The sequence below is a fragment of the Bidens hawaiensis genome, unplaced genomic scaffold (genome assembly GCF_021521415.1).
Source record: "Bidens hawaiensis isolate Kalapana, Puna unplaced genomic scaffold, B.hawaiensis_p1.1 tig00022881_1, whole genome shotgun sequence".
NCBI lineage: Eukaryota > Viridiplantae > Streptophyta > Magnoliopsida > Asterales > Asteraceae > Bidens > Bidens hawaiensis.
Window position 1 is genome coordinate 203,831 of NW_027493572.1, and position 19,115 is coordinate 222,945.

The 19,115-nt window shown below is 30.7% G+C and overlaps 2 protein-coding genes across 2 annotated transcripts; both read left to right on the plus strand.

Moving 5' to 3' along the window:
* Positions 1-955: 955 nt before the first annotated feature.
* LOC143566386 (uncharacterized) lies at positions 956-1,591 on the plus strand. The gene has a single exon (XM_077053110.1). It carries the CDS (start codon positions 1,001-1,003, stop codon positions 1,589-1,591), a length of 591 nt encoding a protein of 196 aa, XP_076909225.1. The 5' UTR covers positions 956-1,000.
* A 14,892-nt stretch (positions 1,592-16,483) lies between these two features.
* On the plus strand, positions 16,484-18,876 carry LOC143566387 (NAP1-related protein 2-like). Its single transcript, XM_077053111.1, has 10 exons — positions 16,484-16,597; positions 17,551-17,673; positions 17,757-17,807; positions 17,886-17,957; positions 18,041-18,154; positions 18,267-18,337; positions 18,417-18,483; positions 18,564-18,620; positions 18,706-18,747; positions 18,838-18,876. Exons 1-10 carry the CDS (start codon positions 16,484-16,486, stop codon positions 18,874-18,876), a joined length of 750 nt encoding a protein of 249 aa, XP_076909226.1.
* The last annotated feature ends 239 nt before the right edge of the window (positions 18,877-19,115 follow it).

Sequence of the window (19,115 nt, forward strand, 5' to 3'; positions counted from 1 at the left end):
ATATTAGTGACTTAGTGTCATTAGGCTCGGTAATCGGGATTTACTTGTAGACTAAATAATAATTTAAAATAAACATTGGTACAAGTTAGGAGGTGTGGAACATATACTTGTTGAAGACTATTGTTACTTTAGTACCGCGGAGGGTTAAGGGATTGTACCCTTGTGGGGTCCAAGGGCAATGCCCCTGACTGACTAGGGTCATGTAGAAAAGTTGTTTGAAAATGATCTCCGAAAGTTACCGCAATTCGGTAGTGACTTTTTAGGTTGGCAATGACATTGAAGATCGCTAGTGAAACTGAAGGTCAGTACTCGGTAGTAACTTTGGAACTTTGGTAGCTGCTAGGTCTGCTACCGAAGTACAACTTCTAATACCGACTGTAACTGCTACAAAACAAGTAAAGTTTCTCTTAAGGTTTTATTAGTTTTCTTGTAATCCTTTACTTTTTGATACCTAAAAGACCTGCAAGTGCAGTAACTAAGACATTCTTTAAGAAATGAACAGGATTTTAAGACCTGAAGCTACTGTTATAGTCCATGATCATGATATTGAATTGATAAAGTTAAAAAAAGAAGTTGTTTCTGGCCCTCTTGTTCAAAAAGTTACTTTTGAGTCAAAACAATATTGGGCTGCTGCAGGTGAAAATAATTCACCATCTTCATATTATCGCTTGATATTTCCCGAAATTTTATTATTTGTTTCAAACTCTCAACGCGTTTTTTGTAGGATTTTAGTTTAGGATAATTGTGATCAGTTCACAATATAAACAAATGTTGTTATTTTTATTATAATTGTTATGACAGTTACTTGAGCCATATTCCATTTGAATCTTTATATGTAAAAAATGTTTATGATGTGACATTCTGATGCTAAACCCTCCAAGCAACTACCTTTTTCCTTCTCTTTATTTATAGTCCTATTTTCCTCAAAAGACCATACCATAAACATCAACAAACCACCTCTCAAAAATCACATTTTTCTTACTATTTATAGATTTTCCCTATGGAGAATGACGCTGACTTTCGGGTAGCTTCATTTTCTTGTTATCTTAAACCCCGCGAAACAAAACAAAATTCCAAGAAGTTTTCTCATATTTTTCGACGTGCCAGTCTTTGTTTGACCATGAAACCCGTTGACCCGTTTGTATTCCCGGATTTGACCGATAAACCGAAGCAGTTTGAAGCGAAATCAAGAAAATCTTGTGAAGTTTTCCACACTGATACCCTCAACAAAGGAGACGTAATCAAAACTCTTGAAAGAAAAATGTCGGTTTCGACATGGGACGCTATTCCACGGGCTAACGATGAGATCATATATGATGACGTGGCGAGTGACGCCAGCTCAGATTTGTTTGAGATAGAGATTTTTTCTAGAAATGGATCATTTGCAGAGTTTTCATCTACTTATTCTGATTATGATGAAAAGAGAGCGGCTGACGCAACCGCCACCTGTCAGACACCTGTCAAAAACAAATCTAGGATGTTCAGAAAACCTCAAAAAACAACAGCTGCTAGTTTGTTGGGATGCAAAAGTCAACATTCAGTCAAAGTGGCTGAACCTGTATTCAAGACTTCCAACAAGTCAAAACATTAGCTACATTGGTAAGTTAATAAGTTTTATGTATATCAGTATATAAGGATTACATTATATCCATATAGCTGCTTATTATCTGTAATGTGATCAAAAAGTACTTTTTATTTTGGTATAAAATAATAATAATTCAATGGCCATTCTTGTCTGCAAGTTCATATGAATATCTAGATACAATGGATCATGTTTCGTGCTCTCGTTCGACTGTGGGTCCCGTTTACATGACGCGATGATTAGGACCCGCAAGAAGGGTGGAAAAGTTGTAAAGGAATAACGTTAAGTTATTAAAATTGTTTTTTGGGGATGAAAATGTACTTGAACTTTCATGTCATATTTGGAGCATATGTTTGGTGCTCAACAAAGCTGCTTTAAGTAACACGCATACAATAATATTCTGCTGCTATGTCTTTAAGTTTAGAATACCTGGTTGTTATGGCATTGAAGGGCCCACAGTATAGATCCTTGCTTCACAAAGTGATTACATTTGGAGAATCTTATGTGTTGGTGGTTCAATATTTTCTAAGGATTTTTTGAAGGGTAGAAATGTCTTTTTGTTTAAACGCAGCATATTGTTTGGCGTTAACAACCCTAAAAATGATCAACCTAAAAATGGAAGAACATGTCACGTTTGTGGAATCATGATTATTGTTGTGTCACACTGTCACATGTCAGTCACATTAATGTTGCCAATCTATTATAATCTCAAAACGCTACAACCGTCTTAATTTCATATTTATCGGAGCTAATGAAGAGTCCTAGACAAGAACATGTATTCTTGATACCTCAACTTACTTTTTGTACTCTTAAGCTTTATGAATTACCCTCGCAATTTTCATGAAAATTTATTGTAGATAAAGAAAATGCGATCGAGACAAAAGCCTAGATTCGCTAACATGGTTTTAAACACACAGATAAATGAAATGATACAACATTTAACAACCCTAAAAATGATCAACCTAAAAATGGAAGAACATGTCACGTTTGTGGAATCATGATTATTGTTGTGTCACACTGTCACATGTCAGTCACATTAATGTTGCCAATCTATTATAATCTCAAAACGCTACAACCGTCTTAATTTCATATTTATCGGAGCTAATGAAGAGTCCTAGACAAGAACATGTATTCTTGATACCTCAACTTACTTTTTGTACTCTTAAGCTTTATGAATTACCCTCGCAATTTTCATGAAAATTTATTTTAGATAAAGAAAATGCGATCGAGACAAAAGCCTAGATTCGCTAACATGGTTTTAAACACACAGATAAATGAAATGATACAACATTTAACAAGTGTATGTGATAATTGATAGCATGAATACTAATGAGAATAAGAAACTGAACAAAGCATCAGCCGCAATAAACACCAAATTATTGTTGGACTTAATGGATATTGAAGACAAATGAGAATTATGGGCCGGCCCTTATTCTCTTTTTCTTGAGCCCGAAGTTAGAAACTCTAGATCTATCTCTATATATTCATATATTTTACTTGCAATTCACTCATTCCTAATAACGATTGTCGAAAGACAATAATAAATTTATGGTTGTAGTCCATGGGCGTATGCCAACACTAGCCGAACCACTTAAATGCTTGTCTCGCTTATTTTGATGCATTTTGATTGTTTGAGTGTTTGATTAAATCAAGATCATAACAAAGTGCTCTCGAAGCACACTAACAAAGGAAGCATTCTAAATATATATTGATCACACCAACGATGTGTTTAAATATGATATATATCGATAAGCATAATCAATCGTATCAAATGAACATGGAAATCATATTCATTGTCATAGGTTCTTATAAATATAATGCCAATGGAACCAATTCTATTTCCATTATGAAAAGCCAGCTAGTTATATATTGTATCATATATGTAAATCAATACACACATATATGATAAAATAAATGCATGGCTAATTTTACTTGCATGAAGCCAAACATGTTTATCTATTTCATTTATTTATTTATTTATGTGTACAAATAATTTATATAATTGTTTGTCTTGATTCAATCTCAAAGCTTATAATATTAATACAAATTTATTAATAAAAAAATTATTTACCCTAAATAACATATTTTACTACTGAGATACTTATTTATAAATATTATTTATCTAAATAATAATAATAATAATCTATATATATTATTAAAAAAATATATTCTAACCTCTTCCTATTGGTTCATTTTTCTATTTCATTATAGAATTTTCTTATCAATAAAATAATTCAATAATAAAATAAATATTTAACATTAAATTTAATGCATTTTTAGTAATGTTTTAATTACATGTTTTTACACATACATTGAATACATTGAAATATGTTGTGTAACCATAATTATTTTCAAGAGATGGTCATACTTGTACCTTTATTGTTTTAAATTTTATATGTTTATTGGATGATTTCTATATTTCCACCCGTGACGGCCACGGGTCAATTTGATTCACTTTCAATTCATATTCTGGCCAATTTTGCAAATCTAGATATTATCAAACAATGAAAGGTATCGAAATCAAAATGGATAACATTATGCCATATCTAACACATTTCATATTAACTTATTATCGATCAAATAAGTAATAATTTTTTATTCTATTTTTGAGTGTTTGCGTTTATTTGATTTTTAACATAGTCTTAACAATAATGTATGTTTCATATATTTTATACTAGGTTATATCTCGTGTTTCACACGGACAAAAAATATATAAAATTTCATATATATATATAGGGATGATTTCATTTGAAAACCTCCTTAAGCTTTAAGAACTTGAGAACTAAATTAGTGGTCTACATTCAACCACATCATCTAGTCTTTTAAAAAATTAAAAGATATTTTGGTAATTAACAATATTCTATCTCTTCTATTAATAAAATACATTATATTCATTCTCTCTCTAATGATTATTTTTTTATCTTCTTTGACTATTATTTATTTTTTTTAATTTTTTTCAATCTACTTTTCTATAACTTAAATAAATAAAAGTATATAAAAAAGGCTAAATAAATAAGATTAATCACAAAAGGTAGATAACAGACTGAAGTCATAAAAAAAATAAATTAAATAAATATAGTTTGTGTTTTAAAAGTTAAATAAATGGATAATAGATAAATAAAAGCAAATTCAAGTTAAATTAAATAAAATTAAATCACAAAGTAGATTGTCGTTCAGAAAAAAAATCACAAATTATTATCATCTTAAAGCATGTGTATTTTTTTTCTTTTTACTTTTCTCTTCATTATGTGATTTTTTATTTTTCTTTCTTGTTAATCCTCAACGCACCCCTTGACTGAAAATTGATCCATATGAGTTATATGGAAAGTATAATAAATTAAAAACAATTGATTATGACTCATAATTTTAATTTGGTTTCGGTCACTAATCGGTTTTAAAAGAATTATTAAAATTTCATTATTTAAAAGTTATTTATAATTGAATTCAATAATAACATTACCATATAAAGGTATATTATATAACATAGATCTATAATTTATGTATTCATGTAGTATATGCAATTTGTATAATTTCGGTAATTTTGGGTATTTTGTGCATTATGTAACATGTGTATTTTGTATTTGTGTACTTTATGTACGTTGTGTAAGATATGTTATTGGGAATTTATATAATTTTGTGTATCATTGTTGGGTAATTAATGTAATTGGATAATTTGTGTAATTGGTATTGATGTAATTTGGTCATTTATGTAATTGATATAGTTGTAATTTGGGTAATCTGTGTGCATATGGTAATTTATGTAGTTTATGTAAATTATGCAATATTATTATATTATATTTATGTAATATTATGACATTTACATAAGTTACACAGTGTTTTTTTTAAAGAAGTGTAATTTGTGTAAATCGTTATTTGTGTGTAATTATAAAAATATGATTCGGTTTAACAAATCATTTTTTTATATAAACAAATGATTTAGTTGAAACAATAATTAAATATAAATAAACAATGAAATAGAATATCAATTAATATTTTTGTCTTTTCTTTTGTAACATTTTACCTAAACACCCTTTAAGCATTTAATAATATTGTTTTTCTTTCTTTTTTTAATTTTTTATTATGGTTTAATTTACAACCACAAATTGTTATTTAAACATATGGTTCATATTTGGTTCTTAAACTTCTAGCAACTCAAATAGGTTCTCAAATTATCCCTCCTATATATATATATATATATATGAGAGATTTCAAATGAGAACCACTTTGAGTTTTAAGAAATTTGAAAGAACTCAGTGTAACAATTTTTTTTTAGAATTTGTTTTTTACACATGCGTAATATATGTAGATTACATATACGTAAAAAATTACAGAATTTTTTACGCACCGAGTCGACTTTTTACACATGTGTAACGGACGTAAAAGTTAGTGTAACCACTTACATCTTTATTCTCTCTTCTACTTTGATTTTTTTGTCAGATTTAATCTCAACCACATATTTCATTCCATTTAATTAAATGTGTGACCTAGAATTGAGTTCTTAAATTCTTAAAGCTCAACATGGTTCTCAAAAAATCCATCTCCTATATACACACACACACACACATATATATACGTGTGTGTGAACACGCGCGCACGCGTGTGTGTGTTATATAAATTTTAATGAATTGTAAACGCCAGATAATACAGCATTATTATTATTATTGTTGTTATTATTATTATAAGGAATCACATTGTTATTTTAATTAAAAGAATCCAACATAAAAAGACAAATAGAGAAAAATAACAATTTAAAACATAACTCTAAGTTATGCCACATATTTCTAACTTATATAATGAAACAAAAAAAAGATATATTAATTAAAGCTTCATCTACTGAAGTCATATGTTGTAAACTATAAAGCGCAAACATGTAGATGTTGTAACATAAGTTGTGTGTTATAAAAACTATTTTTATTGAAATTATAAAACATTTAGGTACACAACATAAAAAATACTAAAAATATGAATATAACAATGAGATATAATTATAATTTTCATTAAACCACGCATTTAATAAAGCAACAATATAATCCAAACCTCGTGACTTAAACTACCATTTCAATCCAAAGATCCATACATCCAGTCCAAACGTTCATAAATAATTTCCCAAAATCCAAAAAAAATAATAATAATAATAATAACAAAGTCTCAAAATTTAAAAAAATAACAATGAAAACAATTAATTATCTTTATTACTCAATAAATGATGATTATAACAATTTATTTTAAAATTTTATTCAACTTTTTCTTCAACTTAGGAGTTAATGTTCAAATTAACATGTGGAAATTATATAAATGAAAAATTGATGAGTTGGAAGCCTGTATGGACATACTAGTTGAATATCATATGGAAACCTTGTATTGATTTAATACTATAGTAAGATTTTTCTCACCATTCCGTCCATCTGAAAGTATCTATGTATTCCAAGTCTTTATCCTCTTTACATCAAGGTTTGTAATTTCATATTTTATTACTTTTTAAGTTACACTCACTATAAGTTGTTTATAGCATGATCTGAATACCATTTATGCATTATCAACCTAACACACTTGTTATTATGAAGAATGGCCAAAAGTCAAATTAAGGTTAGCGGGCCCGTCTAACCTATTCTTTAAACGAATATTATATTCTAGCGTTTCTTGTGTTATTGATTTTACTATGCTCTGTTGTGATATTGTGAAACATTTTTGTAAAGCAAAGAATGATACAACAATTAGAGACATACAAATATAACTATATATGATCTTTCATGATAAAAAAAATATTTTAATTTGTGATTCTCTCTCTCTGTGTGTATATATATATTATTTATTAATAATAATATATTATTTTACAGTTAAACAAATTTTATAAGAGCATCGCTCTTCATTTTAAGGTTATGTAATCCTAAGGTACTGCTAAATTGATGCATCAACTATCTGTTTTAGGTCAAGCAAGACATGGATACATCAACATTGTCTATATAAGGAAATATTTGGTGGTTTATGAAGTTTATGTTATAAAGTTTTAAATTTTGTTTGTAAACATTGTACTATGTAACTTCATTTTTTGTGAGCTCATGTTTTGCAGTACTTTCTTTCTGTATAAATATCAATTGTGATTTTATGTCATAGTGACATCTCAAAAAACATATTAAAAAACTATCTTGTTGTTCGAAATTATATGTGTGTACTTGACAACTTCTATATTTCTACTCATGTCATACACGGGTCAATAACCTAGTAATAATAATATAACGATGTTTGAAGGTTTGTAACAGCTAAGACGTGGTTTTAACTTTTAAGGTGCTATATAGTATTATATAAAAAACAACTAAACTAAATATTTGGCTTTGTGTATTCAAAATTTACGTGGTATTAACTACATGTTATGCCTAACAAACAACAAAACCAAATGTTTGGTTTTGTGTGCTCAAAAGTTTAGTTGAGAGCTTTGGTTACGTTAAAATTGTATACATTTATTTAACAATTTAAAAAGACAATTCTAAAAGATCAAGAAAGTCTTTTTTATCCGATCTTGTTTACATATAAATATTCGCAACTCCATTCAAAAATCAAATTTTGATTAGGTTTGGATACTACACCGAACTGAAAAACTAAACACCCAAATTTGTTTCGATTTAGTTAAATTGTTATTTTAGAGTCCAATTCAAGCACCGAGCACCCTTGATTTAACTACTTTTCCTATTGGTATCGAAAAACCATTGAAAATTATAAAGATGCAAATGAACAATAGAGGACCACCCGTTTGGTCCACTAATTCGTCGGGTATTTATAATTTCATTGCATCAATAGTGACTGTGTTTATGCATTAGGTATATCTTTAACAAACTAGAAGTGCATAAGAATATACTTGATGGTGTAGGGTATGTTGCTTATAGGTATGTACCTTTCAAACAACTAGGGTGGGATCACTATCTACAATTCTAAAGGCACTAAGATTGAATTTTGATTAAGATTCTTTGAACTTTGTTAAAGTGGGCATGGACACATGACTTCTCTTGTCTCAAACAAATTAGGGGTAGGTTTATATGGTTTTTGTGCAACATAAAGATGAGACCTTTTTGTATATTGTGTTTGGGAATTTATCAAATACGTATGCTTTATTGTTTAAAGATAGTGCCTTAGTACTACATCTAATTTCCTTCTCTAGAATATGGGATACGCATCATCTGGAAGGCATTTTATACACGCATCATCTGGAAGGCATTTTATACAATTCTAAAATCTGTAATTTTTTAGGAGATTGCAGTTTGCTTTTTCAGAGGTAAATGTCTGCAGTCTGCGAACAACATCTGTAGAAAAAGAGATGGACAAAAACTCGGCAGTCTGCAAGAAAAAGACTGATTTTTTAACATATGTAGTCTACTTAATTCAAATATAAACATATTCAAACCAAGTGCTCAATTCAAACCTAAATATAAACAATTTTCCAAGGAACGAATCAATTTTTCAAGGCACAAATCAAGAGCTCAATTCAAATCTAAACAATTTCAAACCAAGTGCTCAATTCAAACCTAAACACAAATAATTTTCCAAAGCACAAATAAATTAAGCACAAATCAATTTTCCAATGCACAAATCAAGTGCTCAATTCAAACCTAAACATATTCAAACCAAGTGCTCAATTCAAACCTAAACATAAACATTTTTCGAATGCACAAATCAACTAAGCACAACTCAATTTTCCAAGGCACAAAACAATCTCAAAACATAACATAATTGGTTACATTACCCGCAAGTGGAGAAGAGGCAATAGAGAAGAGGGAGGCGACGGCTATGTGGGTGGAAGAGAGGGGAGGCGACCGACGGTGGGGTTGGGGTTGCAGGTTGGAGGGGAGGAACGATATGTTAGAATCTAAAGAAGAAGTTAGAAGTCATTAGTCCAAGTCTTTTAGGATAAGAGGACGCACAAACATTTTTTAATAAAATGTCTTATAAAAAACAAACACACTGCAGGCCACAACGTCTAAGCGTGGTCTACATGACGCAGACAAAAGAGGTGGAGAAGAGCTCTTTTTAGAGAAAAACAAATTAACACCACCTAATCATGACAACCTCAATGGCCCAACCGACCAATGGTAAAGTCATTCATGCCCATTACGTGAGAGGTAAATCAAATTCACCGAGTGATCCTCTTAATAATGACAAACCAAAATGGTTAATTACACCATGATAGCGACGGTGGTTGAACATGCAGTTTATAACTGACGTCATTCGTAAGTTTTGTGCATGTGATTTTAAGAAAGATTTAGCATTTTTTGGGCATGATGTAAAGTGCCAGGCAGAAGACTAGAGAAAAGAATGTATTTGAGGAGACCATGCCATATTGACATGTTCTTATCTCCATGTTCTTCAACGTTAACATCATAAATAAGAAACCAAAGCATGGTCGGAAAAAATAGATAAGAACGTTGGTCGTTATCTGTGCTTTTAACTTAATAAATAAAAATAAAACATCATGATTATTTATCTAGACCTTGCGGTTTAAATATCTTGGTAGATGTTAAATATGACTCATGATTAATATCTGGCTTTTTAAAATAATCATTTGTGATTATGCCTAATTACTAACGAGTCACCATCAAAATGGAATTTTTAAACCACCTAAACGGTCTTAAATCTTAATCATATTGTTTAATGCATAACAGATTTTTAATAGAGAAATATGATAACCACATAACTTTAAGAATGCAATGCATAGAAGATAACTATACATATTAAAAAAATGGCTAAAAACTGTTTTTATGTATCGCATTAAAAGTAATAGTCAATGCGTATGTGTGTATGTGTGCTTATGAAATTGTTTAAAGTAAAGTTGATTATTGTTGTAGAATCAAGTTTCATATACTTATGGTGGAGGGTGTCATCCTGCTTGTCTTGAGGTGGAGGGACGTGTTCTATCGTGTTCCTTGTCGCACGTCCATCTTGCTAATATGTTTTCTTCTTTGTTACAACTCAAATTCTGGAGAACCTTCTGTTTATCGATCTCACCTTCTCCATCTCCAGGCACCATATCAGCCTAAGACATGTTTCCATCGGTACTGAAGTCGACACCTCACTTATTTTCGCATCCATGCCGGTTCCAAACCCTCCCTTCTCAAGAACCCGAGGCTCAATCTTCCAAAGTACCAATGTTTGGTAAGGTTTTTGACTTACAAAAAAAAATGGGTTTAAAGACTAGTTTACATCTCGAAATTAAAGCCCAATACAATAATTATATAGGTGCGGCACATATGCAAACCCGAAGTAGCAAGCAGACTAGCAGTTTCGAATTTCAAATCTCTATTTTTATAATGGTTTAAATTGGCAAAATCTAAAAAGAAAATTCCCAAATTGATCCATTTTATGAGAAAGAAACCACAAATAATCTATTTAATTTGAAAATCCGTTATATGATCATTCAAAAACCATCGGTGCATATACTTTTTGAGCCAAATCCATCTTAGCCGACGATTTTTATTAGAGCCAATCAAAACCAGCCACGTGCTCCAAATCCATCGGCTCAGACAACTTTAAAAATAAATATGTCAGCTCCGACAACTTTCATAAAGAACCATCATTTTAAAATCCGTATTTTTTAAATCCGACGATTTTTGAACAAAGTTTTGAAAGTTTCGTTTTTCTAATATTTTATTATTATAATTAATTTTACTAATATTTAGTTTTTCTCTTATAACCTTTAAAATATATGATTTTAAAAAATTTCGAATATACCGTTAAGATGAACTTATTTTTATCTACGCGCCGATATAAATGTTACTCAAAACTGAGTTGGGTCAAGTTTTTATTAAACGTTTCGACATAAATTTGACCCGATTTGGTTTTGAGTAAAATTTATATTGGCACGTAGATAAAAAAAAAGGCTCTTCTTAACGGTATATCCGAAATTTTTTAAAATCGTATATTTTAAAAGCTATAAAAGAAAAACTAAATGTGAGTAAAATTAATTATAATAATAAAATTAAAACTAGAAAGGTTTGGTTTTTGGTTTACTTAATTCTTATTGTTGTGTTTTCTTATTGATCAAGCGAACGAGTTAGGTCCGGCCACTATCGGTTCTCTAATTGTAATTATGAGAGGGATTATTGTAATTAAGTTTTGAGCTAGTTTTTTTATTATAATAATACGAGAGTTTACCCTAAATAGTGTTTGCTCGTTTGTGTTTCCGTTATCAATTCGTTCTTGAATTACTGAGTTAGGGTTTGAGAGTTGTAATCAGTTTTTTTGAGTTATATTTTCTGATTAATATAAACAAGAGTTAGTTGTTTAATTCGTGTTTGATTATCGATCCGGCACTTGATCCAAAACTCAAGGATCTCAATCCCTCGATGTTTTATATAAAAAAGGTTTCTCACACAATTGGGTTGATGCCTAGTTTATATATAAGTTAAAGCCCAATACAATGCACTAGGTGTAGTCCAAATGCAAACCCAAAGGCCGAACTCTGAAGTTGCAATTTCGATTATCCTATTAATATCTAATGGTTCAAACTTCAAATTGACAAAATATAAAACACTCAAATGGACAAGTGGATTTGTAAGAAAGTATATTTAAAAAGCTATATTCTGGTGGATGTTATTTTGGTAAAAATTACTGGTTATATCATGTCTATTTTGATTACATTCTGTTATATTAATATATTCAGTTTGATATATCTAACAAATTTGATAACAGATTCAAATAATAGAGTCGTGTATTATCAAACTAGTTTGAGACCCGTGTAAATACACGGGGAATTAATAAAAATTATAATATTTAAACATTAAGCAAAATACAATCAATAACACATAACACAATTATCATATATTATTAATACAATTACATATTACATTAAAATTATAGAAATTACAAAACAAATATTATGCAACTATTTTACAAATAAGAAAAAATTTCCTTGTAAACTGCATTTGTGGTTGTATTGGTCAGATTACCTTGTTTATCAAGAATCAGAATCTTTAGCCCACACCTGCTTGTAATTCTTGATAAGGCAACATATAGCTGTCCATGTGAGAACACGAGTTCTTTCAAGTACAAACTAACCCTAGATAATGATTGACCTTGGCTTTTGGTTATGGTCATTCGCAAAACATACTACAAGGGGAAACTGTCGTCTTTGAAACTTATATGCTATTTTATAGTCTATTGGAGTCAGTGGTGATCTATGGATCAAAACTCTATGTCCAATGTTAATTCTAGAAATAATTTTTGCTTCAACTACACGAGTACCTAAAGATATAATTTGTAGTCGAGTACCGTTACATAAGCCTTTTTTCTGGTTAAGATTTCTAAGGAGCATAACTGGAACACTGGTTTGAACCTGATATTACAAAAACCGGTTTGTAGTTATAAACCACAGGGTTAGAACCGGTTTGGAGTTTTTTTTTTTAGCTAAAACCGGTTTGAACTCGATATTTTGGAACCGGTTAGAGAAAAAGCAGGTTTCATCCGGTTTAAAACCCGTTTGTTGCTCAAAACTAATTTATAGCTCACATACCATATCCATTTATAGCTCATTAACCATTCCATGTAATGCCCCATTGAAAAACAATTTATTGTAGAGGAAAATATGCTTGTAATTATAATAATGATATTTTGGAACCGGTTAGAGAAAAAGCAGGTTTCATCCGGTTTAAAACCCGTTTGTTGCTCAAAACTAATTTATAGCTCACATACCATATCCATTTATAGCTCATTAATCATTCCATGTAATGCCTCATTGAAAAATCAATTTATTGTAAAGGAAAATATGATTGTAATTATAATAATGATATTAACAATTGCTTATGTTACAATAAGAAAGATATTTTGAAACCGGTTAGTCAAAAACTGGTTTAAAACCCGTCTGTCTATATACGTCAACTTCAAAAATAATTTATAGCTTACATATCATATCTATTTATAGCTCATTTACCATTCCATGTAATGCCCGATTGAAATTTGAAAATCAATTTATTGTAAAGATAAATAGGAAATATCAATTGAAAATTAATATATGACAATTAGTTCCAGCCGTAATGGCAGTATCAATACATAGATACCAACACTGATCGGATAATATCAATTGACGTAAGTGTTGGTTGACGTATGTGAGGACCCAAATCTATTGGTAGCATATGGTAACTAAAAGATTCTTAGTAATGCTTTGGTTGACAGTTTATCAAGGTTATAAAAAAAGATGATTATATATACAATCTGTCAAAACTTCTTTATAAAATATGGCCTTTAAAGTGTAAAGAACCGGGCGTTCAATGAACTGCTTGGGTTTAAACCGAAAACTGGTTTGCGCACCTCTAGTAACAAACGTGTCAACAACTATTTTAAAAAAGAAGCGGTAAATAGCAAATGTTGTTTAATAATTTATTGTTGTTGTATAACAAAAGGAAAATAACTTAAAATGAAAAGTGACATACCTTTACACAAAATGTGTCAACGGATGCACCAACAGTAATGGAGTCGGATTCTTGATGCTATTGAATTAATTAAACAAAAAAATTCAAGTAAGACTAAACAAATCAAAATATCAATTGATTTGAAATTGGAAATAATTCTTCATTAAAAAGTATTGATTGGCCATGGAAAGTTTAAAATATCAATTGAAAAAGTATTGGTTCACCATTCTTTTAGGCAATTAGCAAATCAAGGATAGGATAATAATAAGTTATTGACGAAAATAAAAGATCATTCCTTTTGAAAATTAAAGTTGAAATCTAAGCATTAGTGAAAAATAATTGAATAGAAAAGGTTTCAAAAAGTTAAATCCCCATAGAAAAAATTCCAAACAGAACAAATCTAGATTTTAATTAAGACGGATAAACTTTATTTTAAAATATCAACATTTTTAGTCGTCAGTATTGCTTTGACTTTTGAACAGTTATTAAGTCAAATTCAATACTTACAAGTTACAATCTTAATATAATATAATTGCTAATATATTAAATACATAATTAAATTAAATTGATTTATCTAGTGGATATGGGTTAGAAAAAAAGGAAGTCATGAGAGCATGACAAGTGGCAAAATATGGTACTCTTTTATTAGAATAGTAAGATACCGTCACTAAAAACAAACAGATAAACAAAAAAGAACATTAATTAGTCACTTATCTTGACAAGCGTTTCAAATTCGAGCCATGTCCTAGCTCGAATATGAACTTTACAATATTTCTAATCAGGTTAAGATTTTTTTTTTATTTGATCGTCCTAGCAATTATTTTCGAGTATACTATTTTTCTAATAATTCAAATTTTATTCCAACTCATCGTATCGATCCAACAAAATTTCAAGTTTCCGCTCAAACAAATAAAAAAAAAATTAAAATTGATTTAGACATGTTATAACTTAGGCGTTCTCAAATCAAAGTTTTTAACTATCTATGTAAACTTACACTCTGTTTTCTTTTTTTTTTTAAATAACTATGTTCAAAAAATTGAAGGAGTTATGCTAATGTGCTATATCGGTACCTTAGTGACTATTTTTAGAGGAAATCACCGTGATAAAATGCCACGTGAAGCTAGGGATTTATCATAATCTGGGCCGGTTTCAAGAAAGCAAAAAAAAATTTTGGGCCTAATATGAAATTTTTTTTGTCTTAAGTAAAAGGAGTAATTTGTTTGGTTTAAACAATTTAATTTTTATATTGGCTTACTTGGTTATAATTTGGGTTGTGTATAAAACTTTTGTATAAAAATAGGATTAAGCATGTTTATAATGAGACTAGAACATATAACCTTTTGGTTGGGAGTAATATCTCATTGCCATCAAACCAAACTAGTTATTATGTAATTGAGTTTAAACATTAAATATAAATATTGTTTTTAATAAAAATACATATCATTTTTCTTTCTAAAAAAAAATTTCGGGTGTGTGACCGTCGACTACTCAGGCCCTCGGCCTCTAGGGCCGTCCCTGACCACAATGGGTTTCCCATGGCCTTTTACCAATGGTGAACACCAGACTTTATTCTTCGTTACTAAAAAATAGGTAATTTGAAAGGCTTAGGTTATTCATACACCAAAAAGGTTATTCACACACTAGGAGGGCCTATGCGAGTCGTATAGGGCATAAACGACTCGTATAGGAGTAGTGTCAAGTCATTTTCGATCAAGAGTGTCAGTTTTCATTTATTTGCATCGTATAGCCCCTATACGAGCCGTATAGGGCTGTTTGACTCGTATAGAGTCTGTTTGACTCGTATAGTATGTTTTTTTAGATTTTTTTAAAATTATAAAATATTAAAAATAACACGAGTTGTTTACAAAATAGAAACATGTAATTTAAAAGTAAATATTTTGCTATACACATAAAAACATACGAATGACATGAGCGTTTTTGGGTAACGACTTTTTATATGTGGTCATGCAATCCATTTTGGTTGACGTCCATGTGAGTTATCTAAGCTTTTGAAATATAACTGCCATAAAAATAATTACGTTTGGAGTAAGAAAAACCGATGCCTGGCTGTATGGGTCGTATACCATCTATATGGCTCGTATAGACCACAAAATAATTATAAATATTTGGCCAAAGTACAGCTGACATGCTGTCGTATAGACCCTATACGACTCGTATAGAGTCTATACGGGTCGTATAGACTACAAAAAGCTGCCACACTGTCACCTCCGTACACATGCTAATAAGTTAGGCCTATACGACTTGTATAGGCCCTATACGAGCCATATAACCTTATTCACACACCATGCGGATGGTGTTTGTATATAATAACCAGTTTTGAAATAATAATATATAACGGTCAAGATGATGTTTTGGGCTATGACATTACTCCGACCCGCAAAACAGCCGATATATATATTACAAATTACCCCAAAACCCTTAAACACCGCAAAACCTTCAATCTTTGTAACAAGCCAAGCCAAGCCAAGCCAAGCCAAGCCAGTTAGCAATGGTTGCTGCTGACAAAGCTAAGAAGCCCAAGGCCGGAGACGAGGAGGTAATTGCGCCCGAGCTTCTTCAATCCATTCAAAAGCTGCAGGAGATCCAAGAGCACCTCGAAAAGGTCCAATTCATCCACTCAATTTTATTCAATTAGTTGCCAAAACTTCCTAATTGTTGTTATTTGCGTTCGTCATAATCCGATTGCGGTTAGGGATGCAAACGAGCTCCAGCTCAGCTTGTTTGTTGTTTATTAATTAATTTATTTATATATATTGTTAGCTATCTTCATATATTTTAGAGAAAGACCTTAAATGAGCCATAGAAGTCCAAAAGAGTTCAAACTTAAAAATACACAAGGCTCGAGCTCAGATTGTTTTGTGTTACTTCGGTTCGTGAGGCGTTTCGTTAAGCTTGAGCTTGGATCGTTTGTTATTTATTAATTAATTTATATACAGTTTTAATTATCTTTCTATATTTTGAGAAGACCCTTAATGAGCCTAAGCTCGGCTCGAGCTCGTGTGCAGCAGCACCTTAAATGAGCCAAAGCTTGGCTCTGGATCGGTTGTGTAGTGTGAGAATGTGAGATTAATACATAGAAGTCAAAATGAGTTGAAACTTCAAAATACACAGGCACGTTAAGGCTAGTGAGCCTAAACGATCTTCCCGTACAAGGCTCGAGCTCGGGCTTGATAACTATGCAAGCTTTTATTTAAGGGTCGAGCTTGTTAAGGCTCAGATAATTTCGAGCGTTTTATCGATCTGATATTGAGTAGCTCGCAAGCGGCTCAGCTTGTTTGCAGCCGTAGTTGTGGAAATTTCTTAATCGTTGTTTTTCGTAACACTTTCTATGGTCATATGCCGTAATAAATCACTACCGAACTTCAATATGGTTTTATTTTATCTGGTGCTTTGGTTTTTAAATTCTGTTTATCAGCGTTACATGATTGAGAGAATGTGATGTGGTTTGACCATTTTTAGGGTTTTGTATTTGCTATCAAGACTTGCCATTAAATGCTGATTTTGTTAAGAGTTAACTGAAATTAGTTAACAACATATCTTTAATTTTGGATCCAGATTAATGAGGAGGCAAGTGATAAAGTATTAGAAATCGAGCAGAAATACAATGAGATTCGGAAGCCTGTGTATGATAAACGGAGTGATATTATTAAATCAATTCCTGACTTTTGGTTAACTGCTATAAGTTATAAATAAAATATCTTGTTTTATCACACTTTATAGTTTTATATGATTTTGATATAAATTTGGACTTATTATCGCAGTTCTTGAGTCACCCTGCTCTGTCTGATCTTCTAAACGAAGATGACCAAAAGGTTAGTTTTTATAAATCATGAAAACATATTACACGCTAAGTTATGTTATTTTTTTGTGGCATATATCTATTCTCGTAGATATTCAAGCATTTGACCTCGCTTGAAGTCGAAGATATGAAAGATGTGGAGTCGGGTTACTCTATCACATTTGTAAGCATTTCATTTATTTGATTGATTTCTTTAAGCCCAACAGATTATTTAATCTCAAATTCTCAATTTCATACTTATTTCAGAACTTCAGTCCCAACCCGTATTTTGAAGACACGAAGCTCACAAAAACCGTCACATTTCTTGATGAAGGATCTACTAAAATTACTGCTACTCCAATCAAGTGGAAAGAGGGCATGGTAACTTTTTTTTATTATTACTATTATTATTATTATTATTTGTGTTCATTAATGATTTAATAAGTCTTTTTATAGTTATATAATCTTGGATCGTTGTTTATTTTTTATTAAGGGACTTTCAAATGGAGTTTCGAATGAAAAGAATGGAACAAATGGAAAGAAACGACCTCATGAGGATGACAGGTTAATAAATATGATTTGTTTTTTTCTCTGTGCTTTTTAGCGCGTGCGATTTATGTTTTGGTGGACGTTTTTAATGCAGCTTCTTTATCTGGTTTAGTGGGACCCAACTGCAAGATGATGCCATTTTGGGTGAAATTCACGATGGAGTACGCTCGTTCACTTTATCTTTTGATTGAACTTACACCGAACCTGTTTTTGACTTACAATGTTTGATTATGTTTTGCAGGCTGCTGAGATGATTAAAGAGGATTTATGGGTTAATCCTCTTTCATATTTCAACAATGTAAGTTTTTTATTTTCTTCTTTTCATGATTTTCAACTTTCATATTATTTCTACTGATCTTTTTGTGCAATTTATTGATTAATAGCATGCTGATGAAGAGGACTTTGGTGACGAAGACGATGAAGAGGTAAACAACAATTAAGATAAAGCATAAGTAAACCGGTTGAAGAATTATTTAAGGTTTTAGGTATCGATTTGATTGGGATTACTTTTGCAGGATATTGGTACAGATAACACCGATGAAGATGAGGACTAAGGAAAGTGAATGTTAAGAGAAGAGGGCCATTTAACCGATTTACCAGTCGGGTAGGTTTACCAGTCGGATAGGTTTATAATTAAATTTGCTGTTTTGAAGTTTTTAATTTATTTTAAAATATTTTTATCAACTGCACCTGGTAGCCCCACATTACTATGTTCATCCATTGAATCAAATCTTTAAGCATTGAAGTGATTAGCATTTCATTTATCAGATAACAGTTAGCTTTTATACACCTT